The following is a 19,001-nucleotide window of genomic DNA, read 5'->3' on the forward strand; positions in this document are numbered from 1 at the left end:
ATGCGTGGGGTGATGCGTGGGGTGATGCGTGGGGTGATGCGTGGGGTGATGCGTGGGGTGATGCGTGGGGTGATGCGTGGGGTGATGCGTGGGGTGATGCGTGGGGTGATGCGTGGGGTGATGCGTGGGGTGATGCGTGGGGTGATGCGTGGGGTGATGCGTGGGGTGATGCGTGGGGTGATGCGTGGGGTGATGCGTGGGGTGATGCGTGGGGTGATGCGTGGGGTGATGCGTGGGGTGATGCGTGGGGTGATGCGTGGGGTGATGCGTGGGGTGATGCGTGGGGTGATGCGTGGGGTGATGCGTGGGGTGATGCGTGGGGTGATGCGTGGGGTGATGCGTGGGGTGATGCGTGGGGTGATGCGTGGGGTGATGCGTGGGGTGATGCGTGGGGTGATGCGTGGGGTGATGCGTGGGGTGATGCGTGGGGTGATGCGTGGGGTGATGCGTGGGGTGATGCGTGGGGTGATGCGTGGGGTGATGCGTGGGGTGATGCGTGGGGTGATGCGTGGGGTGATGCGTGGGGTGATGCGTGGGGTGATGCGTGGGGTGATGCGTGGGGTGATGCGTGGGGTGATGCGTGGGGTGATGCGTGGGGTGATGCGTGGGGTGATGCGTGGGGTGATGCGTGGGGTGATGCGTGGGGTGATGCGTGGGGTGATGCGTGGGGTGATGCGTGGGGTGATGCGTGGGGTGATGCGTGGGGTGATGCGTGGGGTGATGCGTGGGGTGATGCGTGGGGTGATGCGTGGGGTGATGCGTGGGGTGATGCGTGGGGTGATGCGTGGGGTGATGCGTGGGGTGATGCGTGGGGTGATGCGTGGGGTGATGCGTGGGGTGATGCGTGGGGTGATGCGTGGGGTGATGCGTGGGGTGATGCGTGGGGTGATGCGTGGGGTGATGCGTGGGGTGATGCGTGGGGTGATGCGTGGGGTGATGCGTGGGGTGATGCGTGGGGTGATGCGTGGGGTGATGCGTGGGGTGATGCGTGGGGTGATGCGTGGGGTGATGCGTGGGGTGATGCGTGGGGTGATGCGTGGGGTGATGCGTGGGGTGATGCGTGGGGTGATGCGTGGGGTGATGCGTGGGGTGATGCGTGGGGTGATGCGTGGGGTGATGCGTGGGGTGATGCGTGGGGTGATGCGTGGGGTGATGCGTGGGGTGATGCGTGGGGTGATGCGTGGGGTGATGCGTGGGGTGATGCGTGGGGTGATGCGTGGGGTGATGCGTGGGGTGATGCGTGGGGTGATGCGTGGGGTGATGCGTGGGGTGATGCGTGGGGTGATGCGTGGGGTGATGCGTGGGGTGATGCGTGGGGTGATGCGTGGGGTGATGCGTGGGGTGATGCGTGGGGTGATGCGTGGGGTGATGCGTGGGGTGATGCGTGGGGTGATGCGTGGGGTGATGCGTGGGGTGATGCGTGGGGTGATGCGTGGGGTGATGCGTGGGGTGATGCGTGGGGTGATGCGTGGGGTGATGCGTGGGGTGATGCGTGGGGTGATGCGTGGGGTGATGCGTGGGGTGATGCGTGGGGTGATGCGTGGGGTGATGCGTGGGGTGATGCGTGGGGTGATGCGTGGGGTGATGCGTGGGGTGATGCGTGGGGTGATGCGTGGGGTGATGCGTGGGGTGATGCGTGGGGTGATGCGTGGGGTGATGCGTGGGGTGATGCGTGGGGTGATGCGTGGGGTGATGCGTGGGGTGATGCGTGGGGTGATGCGTGGGGTGATGCGTGGGGTGATGCGTGGGGTGATGCGTGGGGTGATGCGTGGGGTGATGCGTGGGGTGATGCGTGGGGTGATGCGTGGGGTGATGCGTGGGGTGATGCGTGGGGTGATGCGTGGGGTGATGCGTGGGGTGATGCGTGGGGTGATGCGTGGGGTGATGCGTGGGGTGATGCGTGGGGTGATGCGTGGGGTGATGCGTGGGGTGATGCGTGGGGTGATGCGTGGGGTGATGCGTGGGGTGATGCGTGGGGTGATGCGTGGGGTGATGCGTGGGGTGATGCGTGGGGTGATGCGTGGGGTGATGCGTGGGGTGATGCGTGGGGTGATGCGTGGGGTGATGCGTGGGGTGATGCGTGGGGTGATGCGTGGGGTGATGCGTGGGGTGATGCGTGGGGTGATGCGTGGGGTGATGCGTGGGGTGATGCGTGGGGTGATGCGTGGGGTGATGCGTGGGGTGATGCGTGGGGTGATGCGTGGGGTGATGCGTGGGGTGATGCGTGGGGTGATGCGTGGGGTGATGCGTGGGGTGATGCGTGGGGTGATGCGTGGGGTGATGCGTGGGGTGATGCGTGGGGTGATGCGTGGGGTGATGCGTGGGGTGATGCGTGGGGTGATGCGTGGGGTGATGCGTGGGGTGATGCGTGGGGTGATGCGTGGGGTGATGCGTGGGGTGATGCGTGGGGTGATGCGTGGGGTGATGCGTGGGGTGATGCGTGGGGTGATGCGTGGGGTGATGCGTGGGGTGATGCGTGGGGTGATGCGTGGGGTGATGCGTGGGGTGATGCGTGGGGTGATGCGTGGGGTGATGTGTGGGGTGATGTGTGGGGTGATGTGTGTGGGGCGCTGTTTGTGTGTGGGGTTGTGTGTATGTGTGTGTGCGTGGTTGTATGTATGTGTGTGTGCGGTTACAGAAGGATGTATGTGGAAGAGAGCAGCAGATCAGCACAGCAGAAGAGAACAGGGAGTTAAAGAAGGAGGCAGGTGGAAGAGAACAGCAGATCGGCACAGGAGAAGAGAAGAGAACAGGGAGCTAGAGAGCGAGGCGGTGGAAGAGAGCAGCATATGAGTACGGGAGAATAGAAGAGAACAGGGAATTAGAGAAGGAGGTGGGTGGAAGAGAGCAGCAGATCAGCACAGCAAAAGAGAACAGGGAGTTAAAGAAGGAGGCGGGTGGAAGGGAGCAGCAGATCAGCTCAGGAGAAGAGAACAGGGAGTTAAAGAAGGAGGTGGGTGGAAGAGAGCAGCAGATCAGCACAGGAGAAGAAAACAGGGAGTTAAAGAAGGAGGTGGGGTGGAAGAGAGCAGCAGATCAGCACAGGAGAAAAGAACAGAGTTAAAGAAGGAGGTGGGGTGGAAGAGAGTAGCAGATCAGCACAGGAAAAGAGAAGAGAACAGGGAGTTAGAGAAGGAGATGGGTGGAAGAGAGGAACAGATCAGCAAAGCAGAAGAGAACAGGGAGGTAAAGAAAGAGGTGGGGAGGAAGAGAGCAGCAGATCAGCACAGGAGAAGAGAATAGAACAGGGAGTTAGATAAGGAGGTGGGGTGGAAGAGAACCGCAGAACAGCACAGGAGAAGAGAACTGGGAGTTACAGAAGGAGGCGGTGGAAAAGAACAGCAGATCAGTACAGGAGAAGAGAACAGGGAGTTAGAGAAGGAGGTGGGGTGAAAGAGAACAGCAGGTCAGCACCAGAGAAGAGAACAGGGAGTTAAAGAAGGAGGTGGGGGTGGAAGAGTGCAGCAGATCAGCACAGGAGAAGAGAACAGGGAGGTAAAGAAGGAGGCAGGTGGAAGAGAGCAGCAGACCAGCACAGGAGAAAAGAACAGAGTTAAAGAAGGAGGCTGTGGAAGAGAGCAGCAGATCAGCACGGGGGAACAGAACAGGGAGTTAAAGTAGGAGGCGGGTGAAAGAGTAGTAGATCAGCACAGGAGAAGAGAAGAGAACAGGGAGTTAAAGAAGGGGGTGGGGTGGAAGAGAGCAGCGGATCAGCACAGGAGAAGAGAACAGGGAGTTAAAGAAGGGGGTGGGGTGGAAGAGAGTAGCAGATCAGCACAGGAGAAAAGAACAGAGTTAAAGAAGGATGCGGTGTGGAAGAGAGCAGCATATCAGCACAGGAGAAGAGAACAGGGAGTTAGAGAAGGAGGTGGGAGGATGCGAACAGCAGATCAGCATGGGAGAAGAGAACAGGGAGTTAGAGAAGCAGGTGGTGGAAGGGAACAGCAGATCAGCACAGGAGAAAAGAACAGAGTTAAAGAAGGAGGCGGGGTGGAAGAGAACATGGATATAAAGAAGGAGGTGGGGTGGAAGAGAGCTAGAGTGAGGTCAATAGATAGAGTGAGGTCGATAGATAAGAGTGAGGTCGATAGATAAGAGTGAGGTCGATAGATAAGAGTGAGGTCGATAGATAAGAGTGAGGTCGATAGATAAGAGTGAGGTCGATAGATAAGAGTGAGGTCGATAGATAAGAGTGAGGTCGATAGATAAGAGTGAGGTCGATAGATAAGAGTGAGGTCGATAGATAAGAGTGAGGGCGATAGATAAGAGTGAGGGCGATAGATAAGAGTGAGGGCGATAGATAAGAGTGAGGGCGATAGATAAGAGTGAGGGCGATAGATAAGAGTGAGGGCGATAGATAAGAGTGAGGGCGTGAGGGCTGTACAGTGGTAGAGTGAGGGCGTGAGGGTGGTAGAGTGGTAGAGTCAGGGAGGTAGAGTGAGGGCGTGAGGACAGTAGAGTTGTAGAGTGAGGGCGGTAGAGTGAGGAAATGAGGGCGGTAGAGTGTTAGAGTGAGGGTGGTAGAGTGAGGGCGGTAGAGTGGTAGAGTGAGGGCGGTAGAGTGAGGGCGGTAGAGTGGTAGAGTGAGGGCGGTAGAGTGGTAGAGAGGGCGGTAGAGCGAGGGCGGTAGAGTGGTAGAGTGAGGGCAGTAGAGTGAGGGCGGTAGCGTGAGGGCGGTAGCGTGAGGGCGGTAGCGTGAGGGCGGTAGTGTGGTAGAGTGAGGGCAGTAGAGTGAGGGCGGTAGAGTGGTAGAATGAGTGCGTGAGGGCGGTAGAGTGGTAGAGTGAGGGCGATAGAGTGAAGGCGGTAGAGTGGTAGAGTCAGGGAGGTAGAGTGAGGGCGGTAGAGTGAGGGTGGTAGAGTGAGGGCGGTAGCGTGAGGGTGGTAGAGTGATGTAAACCTTGAACCACTCAGTCACTTGCAATAAGCTAGTCATCCAGTTTGCCAAGTCATTCCTCTACACCCCAATGCATAAAGGCATGTTCCCCCTACCAAAAACTCCAATAGGTAACTTCATGATGGTGTACTTTTTACCAGAGGTTCTATTTGACATGAGTGCATATGTTGGGTAGCAAGTGCTCTTTATTCCAAATCCCCATAGCTAAAATATAGTCTGGGGAGGCAGGTATTAGTAATTTTGAATGCATACTGTATTCATAAACAGCCATTTTGCTTATCTCTCAGCACCGGAAACCAATTAAGCACCGGCCCTCTTGCCACAGAACTCGGGCTCCAGCCCCTGGCCGGGCAGACATGGGCTGGAACGGTCAGCAGTGGCTTGTCTCCCATCCAGAGAAGAGCTGGCCTGCCCGCTGGGGCTGGACGGGGCAGCTCCAAAGCTGCTGTGCACGTGCTGGTGTCTGTCGAGTGACATAGTGGGCGAAAAAGGATGGACTGGAATGCGGCCTGCAGCGTTTGCCAGTAGCGGAGACGCTGGCATTGCACCCATCCCCGCTGTGCATGAATCCGAGCTGGAAAGGGGTCGAGGGCGTGTTGATGCTGTCAGTATCCTCACGGGCGTGTTGATGCTGTCAGTATCCTCACGTGCAGGCATAACGGAGATGAGAGGTGGCATAAGGGAAAGAGGGGCATAACGAAATGGAGGGCGCGCAAAACAGGAAGGATGAGAGAAGGGCTGAGTGAGACAGAGGACAACAGAAAGAGACATGGGAGGGGGAGACACATCTGGGAAGATGAGGGGGAGGGGGTGGTTAGAGAGATGTGTGCGAGAAAAGATGACGGGAAACAGAGGGAAAGAGGGAGGATGGTAGAAAGGAGGAGTCGAGGGAGACATGAGCGCCTGGAGAGGGTCGGCGAGGCAGACATGCACGAGGTGCAATTGAAGAGGAGACGAGGGGTCAGAGAGAAGTTAAAAGTAAAATTAGAGATGGGGTGAGGGTGGGAAGAGAGGGCGAGGGTGGGAAGAGAGGGTGAGTGAGGGGAGGGCGAAGGAGACGCTGAGATGAGGGGGCACAGATTGGGTGAGGGATATCAGTAGAGTCAGAGAGAAAGAGAGACAACGAAGGACACAGTAAAGTGGTCGGACAGACCACAAAGGGAGGATGCCTTTGAAGTGAAGCTCAAGGCCTCGCGTCCGTGAAAGTGAAAGCAGGGATGCAAGGGATGTAATTAGGGGGGGAGGAGAAGTGAGGCCGAGCACGCACTGCGCCAACGCTGGGGAACCAACAGATGCCTGTGGGAGGGAGGCTGATGGCTTTGATGTGGACGCGCTTTCTGCACGAGTGCTCCACACAAACCGTCCAAAATCTGTGATGGTTTCAGAGCTTGGTTTGCCCACAATACTCTCGTCTATTTATTCCTTGCGGAATATAATAGAGGAGACCTAAAAACATAGCGTTGCGCAGAGAATATTGTTATATTTATAGCCACATCATCTGGCATGACAACAGTTAAAGTACTTAGATTCGCAACCACCCATGTCATTTTAACATTACCTTCCTCGTCCTCTTTGTGGAAGCAGGTCTCTGTTTGAAAGTGAATACGGGGAATCTGTAGTGCGCTATGCACTAATGAGACGGCACACCAGTGGAATGAGATTTTATTAAACAAAAGCAGGTACATTAAAAGATACTAAAGGGATTTGTTACTGTCAACGATGACCTCATCGTCTTTCTAGTTAAATAATCAGTGTAAGGAATAGGTGATGTTAGCCTGTAGAGGCAGTGTTAAAACATGAAACGGACACATTTGACCAGAATGCATCCTAAAATCTCTGTGTCCAACGGTAAGGCTGAGTTTTAACTCCAATTCTTAGCTAACAAAGCATTGACTTAATTGTTGCTCACTGCAGGCAACTGCTGTAGCCCCATCAAGACAAGAAAACAGTTCAGTCCCAAAGCGTACGGTGTGCTCCTTTATTTAACACACACTCCCAGTTGCGAGTCGAGTTTACAACAGCAATATATTTTAATGCATGTTCACAGACAGTAGCAAAATTAAATGTGTATTGAATCATTATTTTGTCAATATTTGTCAACATTCTTCTTTTTCACACTGTACTACAGACATATGAAAATGCTAGCTGCCAGGACTTGTGTTATGAATTAAGCAGTTAACTTCACCAAACACCACAATGTCAACCAATACCGGCAGAATAAAGAAATGCAGGGCTATTTGCTTATAAAAAAATGAACATCACCTTCTTGTCAACCACAGCAAACTTTGCCGAAGAAAGTTTTCAAAAGAATTTCCTTCTCAGGGAGAGCACGCAGTATGTTTTAATTGTCCAGAAAAAATACTAAATTCATCAGGAATGTTTTAAGGCTGCCATGAAAGTGAATATGTGCGCTAAAACAGAACAACAACAAGCCGTGAGCGTGCACACTCCCGAACTTCTGGTTTCGGGATGTGCACGCTCACGGCTGTTACTACTTCAGAAGATCTGCCTGTGTGTGGAATCCATGGGGTGTTTGCGCTGTTCTTACCGATTTAAACCGCTTGACACGGATAGGCAAGCGTCTGGAACTTACCTCGCATCCACTTTTGACAAAACAATTACTTGAGCACGCTGAAGTTGAAAGCTGGAGGTGTTTGCACCGCCAGGCGCCACTTACTACACGAATGATTGCCCATGCTAATCCAGGCTATCCTTTAAAATTAAATATGCCAAAAACAACCCAGTAGCTTCTCGTACAGTAACTCGGTGCCACATTAAACAAGCCGTGAGCGTGCACACTCCCGAACTTCCGGTTTCGGGATGTGCACGCTCACGGCTGTCGTGGGGCGGGACTTCCGTCTTTACGAGAAGCCCACGGAGTGGATCGCCAGAGGACCGGTGGTAGCTGAGGCCGCTGATGCGGTAAGTGGGGCTTGGGGGGCTTGGCACGTGTGTGTATGTGTGCGCGTGTGTGTGTCTGCGCGTGTGTGTGTGTCTGCGCGTGTGTGTGTGTGTGTGTGTCTGAGTGTGTGTGTCTGCGCAGGCCTGCGTAAGCGCGTCCACAGACCCTAGTAGGCTCGTGCACCACTCTGTCTCCCTTCAGAGGCAAGTGGGCGACAATAGGTCGAGAGAGCTCGACCTAGAAAGGGAGGTGAAGCAGATAAGTAATTTCTGTGCATTTGCAAGCGGCTTTCATGCTGATGCTCAAGGCAGGCGATCTGCTTTGCCTTTGGGCTATCTCCAATGGGGGAAACACTTTCAGTTGCTCCAGGTTTCGCAGCTTCCAGAAAAGGTATTGAATAATTTGCTGGTGGAAATGCTCATCCGGCACCTTGTGGCACGGCCAATGAAACACTTTTCTGAAGGGCCACGGCTTTCAGTGGTTTTAACTACTGCCTCAGGCATTACAGAATATGGCCCTTTCTTCAATTAGAAAATAAAATTAGCAAGGCTGATTACTAGATATGCCATTGAGAGTCAGGTAATGTGTCCTTCTGAGGCATTACATAATGACAATGTTCAATTTGGTTTCATTTAGCAAGTAATGCTAACATTTTTAAAGTAAAGTTTTGTTATTGTAGACCTTGATCGACCGTTTTTTTTCAATAAAAAAGATGTGATTGAAGAAAAAACAATCGCTCACATTGATACTAACAGGCAAGAAGTGGAGGAGATCAAAAGTGATTTTGGACGACGGTTTATCGACCTCAGGTGCTATTTCGTGATGGCTAGCTGGGGACGAGGCCACACACCCATCACGTAAGTCTCACTATATGATTTAGTAATACTGTAACATCATGTCAGGTACATAGGCAACTAAAGGATACTGGGGTCTTGCTCCCATCATATTTGGTCACAGCTGAGAATGAGGATTAAAGGAGATGGGCTGTTTTAGTACCAGAAGGCACAATTCGGCATACAGGTGGGTTTCCTGAGGTGACCGATATCAGTGCATCACGAACAGCCTGGATGACACGTCACTGTAATGACTAAACCGTGGTACATGGGTCACCTCATCAGAGCAACTTCTAGGGGCCTAGAATGTTGGTATGAAGAAATGAGTGGGATGTGGGAAGTAACATTGCTTTGTGATTACTTTTCTGCAGTAATGATTTTGTATGTAGATGCGTTTGGAGATCCCAGAACATATAAGCTACATATTTGTGTACAAGAGTGCGGAGTGGGCATTTCCAATGCTACAGTGCATACTTCAAAAGTTATCAAAGGCATTCCTTCTTTTTAAAGAAATGTATCATTCCAAATTAAAACTCCCAATTCAAAACTACATTGAGTACTCTTAAGTCTAAACTTGTGTCTAATTCAGTCTACAATTAGGGGAATAGAATGCCTGAAAGGTTTAGTATTTGAAGAGGAAAAAAAGCAGCTTTTGTGTCTTCCATAGGTCTAGAGGCATTCCTTCCTATGATAAAGTTACTGGCAGGAGCCTCTAACATTCAGTGCTGCCTCGTGAGAGTGGGACTGTGCATCAATGGGACTGTTCAAACCACTTTTTCTACATTTTTATTTTCTGTCAAAAGACCCTTACTCTGCATTGCAAGTTGGTAAAAAGTAATTGAAGGCTTTTTCTGGCATTGTAATCCTAGTTTTTTCAGTCAGATGGCTGCTAATTCAGCCACATAACCTTCATGTGGAAGGGAAACAAAAGCTGTGTTTGACTCCCCACCAGGTCTTTGTGGTGGGGGTTCCGATCAGTCTCTCATCATTCGACCAAAGAATGTGAGGTTTGCTCCAATGATGTTCAATGGGTCCTGGAAGGACAGGGACAAAATTAGACCGAGGGAAATTGGAAAAAAATAAAAAAAACAGAGCTTCCACTGAAATGTAGTCCAGGGCTCAGATGGGCTCTCAGAGAAAAATATCTTAGGTGAGTAGGTGAAGAAAAGGAGAAAAAAAGCAGAATCATCTGTTGTGCCACTATTGACACTGACGCTCCTGTTGGACGTCAGCAAAAGGTACGGTGCTGACCTGATTGCCATCAAAGCCAGGTCTGGGATTTCAGCGTCAAAAGACAAACCAAAAACAATATATTTTTTCAATCTTCGCTACTAGGTGTCTACTTTATTTATAATCAGAATATTAGCTACAGTAAAACTGAATAAGCAGTTGCACGAATCCGTATTAGTTATTATGTTCACAATAAAACAAACAAAATAAAATGTAAACTTACCGCAGCTCCTGCTGGTGTGTGAATATGAACAACACATTTAATGTCTGGACGAGCTGCGTAGATTGCAGAGTGCAATGTAAAGCCAGCTTGATTCACGCCCAAATTTGTGCTTCCACGGTCAACTACATCTCCTTGAATATTAATTTTAACCTGACAAAAGGAGTACAATAACAAATTGACAATACTTCTGGATCTGGAATGCTTTAAGAGAATATGTTGGAAATCATTACTGGCACAGAAGACGATACATTATTTAGTGGAATTAATTAAAATCATTGTAATGGAGCACCCAGATGGGTAGCAGGTAAAGCACAGAATTGACTGCTGGCAAATAAAATGTTGAAAGGGAATGCCTAAAAAATGACAGCTGAAAAAGAAGGAGCATTAGATGCAAACAAGTGATGGGGCAAACATAAAAATAGCAGTTAAAAACAACAATATAAAAGGGTGGGCTGGAAGTGGAGGAGAACGCTATCCAACCGCTGTCTAGACTGTTCCATATGACCCCCAATCTACATTTTGGTGCCGAGCCAAGCTAAAGTGCATTAAATAAAGGTGCTTTCAAAGGCCTTAAGTGTTCAATTTATCTCGAATGTACATTCCACTGCTGCACCCAACACAAGAATAGGAATTTGAGGAATGCAATGTTTTGGCTGTCTTATTGGGTTTGGGGGCCTGCAAAAGATATTGAAATTTCCTGCATATATACACATAGAGCCCAGTACAACGACAGGTGGCGCTCTCACTCTCCCAATTTTCATAAATTTCAGAAGTTGGGCTGCTAGTTCCGACAAGTCGCTTCTCTGGCAAACTTCCATAGTGTCTCGGTATGTCCTGACATTTAAGGTACACCACATTGATCACCTCAACTTTTCGCAGATGCAGAGAATATAGGTTAGGGATTCCTCTTCTTCTGCACAAAAACGTAAATGTCTGTCAGAGTCGTCAAGATTCCTATGGCCGTACCAATAGGTTCTCAGAGGGATTAGTCCAAATCGAAGGCTCATCAGCTGTCATTTCATAACCATGCTAAAAGGGAATGAAAGGTTAAGTAGTCAGAACCCCTGGGACATACAGTGTTGAGGACTAGCTACCATGTGCCAATTTCTTCAGGGGTTGTGCATCTTGTTTCATCAATATTAGTTTTGCTTGCTTAGTCAGCAGGTTGGAGACTAAGGACACTTGGAGCCCACTTGACCAGATCTTATCTCATTCTCGGAAAGTCCGATATTCTGTTTCTGCGGTCCTGGAGCTCCAGGACCGCAGAAACAGAATATCGGACATTCCGAGAATCACTTTTTTTCCCTGACTACACACCTGAACTTTACCTTGAAAAAGCCCACGGCCAACAGGGCGAAACACGTGTCAGCTGTGCTTCTTTGTTCGCATATGAAACAATCAATAACAAGCACTGGCGTTGCCAATAGGTCTCGCAGTAGGAAAGTTGGAGCTATTGGTTTTGTAAATGACATTTTATATTTATATATCGTTATTGGCATTGTCAATAATCTATAAATATAAAATGTCATTTACAAAACCAATAGCTCCAACTTTCCAAATGCGAAACCTATTGGCAACGCCAGTGCTTGTTTGCATAGCAAACTTCTTGAGCAACAGAAAGAGCGACCTTTTTGACGTTTTATATTTTGATGTAGCTGTTGTTTAACAGCATGAGTGATGAAGGTGACCGAAATTATACGGGGGGAAAATCTGGAAATGAATGAAGTGGAAGAAATGGTGGCGCCGGAAAAGGGGGGAGGGGTGGCGGGAGGTGAGTACAAGATGAAGTGCGGGGGAAGGACAGCGGATGAGACTGGGATAATTAAGTGAGAGTGGTGAGAGGGTTGGAGTGTCACTCGTAAAATGTCTAAGTGATGGACCAATGACCCTGCATTTACCGTGAATGAAACGGTGAATCCGTGTCCTGTGTTGATGAACTCCGTCTTCAAAGGTTTAATGACGATGTAGGCGTCAACATTTAAACAAATCTCGTAGCGTAGTTAGGTAGTGAACATGAACGGCGGACAAAGGAACAGAGTAGATAGGAAACTGAAAGTACGGCCGGCCGGCCATGATTAATTAGGGGAGGAGAAGCGTGTTAGGGGAGGAGAAGCCGCAGAGCGCACGCTGGGCGAAGCCCTTTGATGTGCTGTGCGGCCGTGAATGCGCGTGCTTGTTTGGTCACATGATTCACGTGAACTTAATGAAAACCGCAGCGCAAGAAGCCCTTGGTTTCACGAGCGTTTTGAGGACATGAATTCTCGCTCCGCTCAATGCGCTTGCGCGCATTGATAGGTCGCGAGACCTAAAAACCACATACGCAATACCATTAAGGAACGCTTGAACTTTTTCTTTTTTTTGGACTACCTTTGACAGACTGTGAGGGCACAATCCTCCACACTTATTTTTTTTAAATGGCTCTTGGGTGAAGCTGTTCGTGAGGAATGTGCCACAACGAAATTGGGCCCTAACAATTGCAGCACAAAAACCCACAGACCTCCACCCATTCAGCTAGTTATACACTGTTGAAAACAGTTTGGATGTCCATAAACCCAGCATAGAGGGCCTTGCCATTTGTGGCCATTGCTACATCACTCAGGTAGGAAATACAGGTGAAGTTGTTTTCAGTGAGGCAGCCCTTTTGAAAGGATGTTTTGCCATGGAGGAATCAACTTTTCTTTCCTCTGCCCAGGTTTGTAGTCCCCTATTTAAAATACTGACAAAGCACTTCCCTTCCGTGTCAAGGAGCGCAATCAGGGGATAATTCCCTAAGCATAATCGGGAGCCTTTCTTTTGTAAGGGAACTAATAGTGAACCCCTCCATGACTCTGGGATGGTAGCCCCAAGTAGGTATTCCTGGAATAAAGGGGCAATTACTGAGGCACTTTGATTTGTTATGCCACAGCCGGGATGCCACTTGGGCCTGGGGCGCCACTTGGGTTCATTGCTTTGTGGCTGTCACCACCTGGCCGGGCTTACTGATGTCATATCTGCATGGACTAGGCTTAATGATGTTGTTGGCATATTGGTGCCCTGTCAAGGTGCATCGATCTCAATGCTATCTACCGCATGATCTACGTATAGGCCTTTGATGTGGGATTCCCATTCGGCGGGGGCGATGCAGTCGCCTGAGATTTTAGGGTTGAGCATTTGGTAATCCATAGCCAGAATTTCTTCTGGTCATTAGATTTTACTATCTCGTGCGATTCAGCCACCTTCTGGCTTCCTCCTCCCTTTTTTGAGTGTGGAGAAATTTCCTATATTTTAGTCATATTGTGGCAATCTGGGTTGCGCAGCTCTTGTTCTCCTCCTTATCATGGCCGAGGTTTTTCAGAGCATTGTTTAGTTGTTTTAAGGGTGCTGTTTGATTCCTACTGTTTGTTAGGGTCTTAATCTGCCCTGGTTCTTTGCTACTTGCATGCTTTGCTGAGATTCTATCATACTCCTAAAGTTGGGTGCCCAAGAACCCCATGAGGTATGTGTGGCTTACTTTCAAGTAATGGGAGCACTGATGTCAAAGCTGATTCTCCTCTTATATTGGCAGGGTGAAGGAAAATGCACCCTATGATAAGAGAGAACCTTAGCCTCACTCACCCGCTGCTGGCCAGAGATTCCTTCAGGATAATATAATCCCCATTCCATGAATTAAACAGGAGTTGCCATTAGCTTATTTTTCACGAAGATCGACACACCTCCCGAGTCATGCCCCGTCTGTAAAGCCGTTGCTTGAGCTTCATATGCTGTGAAGTCATGCCAGGGAGTTGAGTGGAGGGCCCCTAATCTTGAGCCGAAATGATATCATGTCTCCTCAAGTCTTTTATAGCAACATTTACTTTAGAGTAAGTTAGGCCTCTTATATTCCACGAGCTGATGGCACAGATATTGATGGCACAGATATTCATAGTCCTGCGGCTGATTAGTGGCTTTCTGGAAAAGTGACCCCTCCACTCCACACCGCATTATGCTCCTGAAACACAGATGAGGTGGACACGGAAATAAAAAAAATTAATATAGAGTACGAGGTGTCAACGAAGAGGGTGGCATTGAGAGGTGTGTGAGAGGTGGCATGGAAAGAGAAGGGTGCCTAGTTTCTGTTGCTTCTTGACACATTTAATGCATTTAATTTTTAAACTTCCTCAGCTGAATCTTATGGTTCCTAAAAATTACTATTAGTGACTTTAAATAGTGGCTTTGGAGACACTGGCTTCTTGGGCAGATATTTCACATGGAGTGTTTATTATTGAACTCTTTGGCAGGCTTTAACACCATCGACTAAGAAGTAATAACTCGACCACAAACTTAATATTTGAAGAATAGAAGCAACAGTATGAACATGGCTCACCTATTTTGAAAAAAACAATGCTTAACAAGTTTAACTGGAATCTTACCCATCCCAAACTACCATCATCCTTGCTGTATCCTTCGGGTATCACCATCTCTTGCTGAACCTTTGTATATGGCACCTTCATAAATAATCAATGAAGGCTACAACATCGGCCATCACAGATAACCAGGCAACATTCAGCTACATCTCAACTGACAAAAGGTATCTGTGGATAAACGTAATGCACCTGCCTACCGGAGCCACCTTTAGGAGTGGATGCACCAAAAAGTGGACTGCAACATGTTTATAATCGTTGATGGGAGCCTCTCCTTCATACATCAAGCGAATGCAGTCATGTGAAAGAACCCCTCGGTCTTAATCTCAATGTTAAAGGTATTCCACAAAAGTACCTTGTTGCCTTAATACTCCAAGCACCTGAGGGTACTTTTAGTGCTCTTGGGTCTTCACTGCTTCCCAATAACATGCGTAACATACAATGGGGGTTTGGAAGAAAGCATATACTGTACAGTTTCATTCATGTCTTGCATATCAAAGAATAGCAAGGTAGTTGCATCACATTACTTAAAAAACACAATATTTAAGAAAACTCTCATGTAAGTCACAGTCGGGTTTCTAGTAATCTGGGCATGTTACTAATGCATTTTAAACACATTTGAGTCTGGAATAGGGGTATGTTCTCATAGTTATGTTACACATGGTGCTATTTCAATGTGACCTACGAATTCCAGAAACCTTGGGGACTACTTGTTTGAACAAATCATTCTCAGCAATCTTTAACTTTGCAAATCTTTGGCGATTAAAAAAGGACTATTAGGTTTCGACTCGGGATATTTCACAATCAGCCTGTGCTCATTATAAAACAACAAGCGTGATTAGCATATAAATGTCCGTATAACACATGCATTCAAGCGCAGCCTCTACAAACAGTACACTTGTGGTTTTTGGCCACATCCTCTGTCTGTGGTCAATTTAGAAATTCTCTTTCAGAGAAGACAATCCAAATGTAAGGCCAGTGTTTCCCAAACTGGTCGCGAACCGATTTTGGTAGAACTTAAAATTACAAGCAATAAATAAAGATGTCTAAAATTCTGTATTTATCTTTACATATTTGCTGCTCTTCAAAGACAGAGGTCAAATGTCAGTCTATGTCTTCTGAAAATTGCTGCTTACTTTTTTTAACATGGAGATTGGAGGTTACAAATGTCTCTCACTTTACAGTGAGAAAGAAAAGCAAAGCAAATTATGTAACAATCATGCTGTGTAGAGGGAGAGGTAAAAGTAAAGTCTGTTGGATGTCATTTGTGTAAACCACAACAAAATGTAAATACCTATAAATGAACTGCACACATTCAGCTTTTGGGAAAACAAAAAAAATGAAGCACCGTAATTCTGAAGTGTGTGAAAATAAGAACGTAATATGATCAAAATATATGAAGATACTATACTTGATGCACAAAAGATAAATATTCCCTGAAACCAGATTTCACACATTACCATCATTTGTGTACAATATAGTTTAAAACAGTATATCTGTGCAAATTTAGTGACCATTTCATTGTAAAATATGCTGTCTTTAAATTACAGTGCGCTAATACACAATGCTTCAGTTACTTTAAAAATAAACAATCGCCCTCCTCATGTTCATTAAAGCTAGGTGGGTTGTGAAAGTTTGTTGTTCGAAAAAGTGTTGGTGTTCTCAAACATTTGGGAGGTGCCGGTCTAAGACCTACCATGAAACACACTGTCAAATACCGCATACACCAGTAACACGAAAGAACTAATAGTTTAGGAAACGTTCACAGCACAAACTAGGATTTTCTTTTAGGAAAGCAACTGAACACTTCTTACTCACCAAACTGGATGCTGTAGCCTCGCTGTATAGAAGTCCAAAGGGTACAATAAGGAAATGCTCCTGTTCAGAAGTAACTCTAGCCTAAGGAGAAACCAGAAAAGAATGTTAAATTGCAAGAGCACTTCTCATAAAAACACTTCAGTAATAAGATGCTCCGTTCATTTTTCTTTCATCCAAAATGAATTGGCTTCATAATGAGTTTTTCTGTACACAATAGCTATGTTTGCACACTCCAAGTAAGCATCCGACTTTGCTTTTAGGGGGGTCAGCATCTCCTAGTTGAGGTGGTTTCCAATGACTGATGAATAAACATTGGGTTTGCTACGATATGTAGCTCTTTGTAAGTAAGAGTACAGCTTCTTCAAATCTTTCTCTGTGCTATACACAGCACAGTTGGTACTTGTGGTTTTCCTTCTCTATACTGTTGAGGTATCTTTCATGTTAATGCAAAAGAGAGAGGCCCCACTACTCCAAGAGACAGGGTTTCAAATTAGACTTCGCAGTCACAAGTAAATTCTCTTGGAGACCTAAAATCATACACCTCAGTTATATAGAAGATTCTTCAATTGACACATACTCGTACACCCAGTCTTGAAAGAGCCAGAGTGACAACTTTATATTATCAAATTTACTGTCAATAACATTCATCCTGAGAGTACAAATCAATCTAAAACCACACAAAACAATTGTATCATAAGTATACAGATAAAAGGAGAGACAACATGCAAGACAAAAACATTAGTCAAAGATGTGTTAATTTGTTGTAATCCATAGAGATAACACGTTGTGAAAAACATCAACATGTAAAACCCACGTTCCTCAAATTTACCAACACTAGGTATTGACGCGTTACGGTGGATATTGTAGAATGACTCCACCTTCAGGACAACAATTATTTCCCTCCTATTGATTTATGCAATAATTGCCTGCACAAAAACATAAACATGTATGAGGGTCCTCACATGTAACTAATCCCAACCCTATGAGTTACTACATGATAAAATCCTTACATAGAAATTGTCAAACAATAAATCAATAATAACTGTCTATTCTTTGTTATAGTTCCAATCCCCCATTCCAAAAATTGCAAACACATAAAACAATTAATATTTTCTGTTCATTGTCTTCTACTTTCCCTCAAGACTGGAGGTATCACACATACTCTACCAATCCCCTATCAAATTTGCCTCCTCATTCACTCAACAATCCAAATACAATCAGTCGCCTCGGGTTGATGATAAGGTTTGAGTTTTATCTTAAGCCTGATCATCGACCAGAGTGAAGCCGTTGTTCCTTCAACTCATTGAAAAAATTGGCGAGTTGATCGTATTTGGATTGTTGAGTGAATGAGGAAGCAATTCTCACACCCAAAGCAACATTTCACCCTTGTGCAGCAATGTACGCTGCATCATCATTAGAGGGCATCTTTCAACCTCATGCACCTCACCAAACACATAAAACGAAGAACATGGTGTATCCATCATCCTTCCAGCAACAAACCACAAAAGGACAATCAACAAGTCAAAGCAAATCTGGGGTCTTCGCTGCCTTCCCAGGGGTATGGAGCCATATACAAACACTGCTACACAATACTAGTGAAACACCCTAGTCATGAGGTCTTAACCTGCCCCAATGTCCAAAATAAATGTAAATTAAAAGCAAATGATGCAACAATTTCACAGGTTCTCTAGAAAGCTGTCCCACTTTGTTCTGTCACACACAACTGCAACAGAAAAATGCTGCCAATTACAGACTGGCATGTGCAAGTCAAACATTATTGTAGGCAAAACTGTTTTACCAGCTTTGTATATGATAGGGTAAAGGATAAAGCTGTACGTCGTTCCCATTTAGAAGCACTGTTAACGTGATTTCACAAGCTGTGCAAACTCTTCCCAAGGGACTTCATATAATGCTTGTGAATATGTCAGAAAATGATACAAATGAACACAACCGTAGACTCCCAGACTACGACAGAGGCTGAGATCAGGAAACATGACTATCAACAGACATGGACCTGCAGTCATACATAACACAGTCCAATGTGAGGCACAGGGCGCTGTGCACCAGAGGAGCATATGAAGGTGTATAGCAAGAGGCACAACGTGAGGCCCATTAGAGGAGCTCAAGTGAGGTCAAGGGCCCTGAGCAGTATCATACAGGAGGCGAGAGGGGGGGGGGGGATCACAGGTTATGAGCAGCAGGTGGAAATGGATGCGGTGCTGCACTTCAGGCCATGAGATAATCCACACCAGAGGGCACATGCGGACTCTGTTCGCCTAGCTGAGCCTAGCCGTGCCGTGCCTAACCACGCCCCCCAAGACCAAGCCAAGCACAGAGATCGTCGATAGACCGAGCGGAGCGGAGCGGTGTAAGCGAAAAGCAGCGCGGGGACTCGGCGCTGGAATCTACAGAGATATTCTGATGCGGCTGCGGTCACCTGCGGCAGTCGCGCAAACGCGATAACCGCAAGATCTCCCCCCCAGCCGCGGACATCAGCGGAGCCCACGGGGGAGCGAGCTCTTGCCTGACGGCATCAAGAGTAAAGCGGCAAGTAAGATAACCGCCACAATCCTTCCCCCCGCCGCGGATAGCTGCGGAGCATACGAAGAGCTGCAGCGAGGGACGGGGGGTGCGGGAGTGGAAGCAGGAGCAGCGCGCGTTGGAGGGACACAGAAAAAACAGCTGCTGCTGCAGCAGCTGCTGAGAACGCTACCGCCCC

General features: G+C 47.8%; 1 protein-coding gene across 12 annotated transcripts in view; it reads right to left on the minus strand.

Moving 5' to 3' along the window:
* The window catches only part of ADD1 (adducin 1), a 634,474-nt gene that overhangs the window by 253,605 nt on the left and 361,868 nt on the right, over positions 1-19,001 (minus strand). For all 12 annotated transcript variants that reach the window (XM_078678558.1, XM_078678561.1, XM_078678553.1 and 9 more), the window contains 2 exons: positions 16,283-16,363; positions 10,086-10,235 (listed from right to left, as the gene is read on the minus strand). In XM_078678558.1, coding sequence (XP_078534684.1) covers positions 10,086-10,235; positions 16,283-16,363 — 231 coding nt within the window. The remainder of the gene's footprint in view (positions 1-10,085; positions 10,236-16,282; positions 16,364-19,001) is intronic.

The sequence above is a fragment of the Lissotriton helveticus genome, chromosome 2_2 (genome assembly GCF_964261635.1).
Source record: "Lissotriton helveticus chromosome 2_2, aLisHel1.1, whole genome shotgun sequence".
NCBI lineage: Eukaryota > Metazoa > Chordata > Amphibia > Caudata > Salamandridae > Lissotriton > Lissotriton helveticus.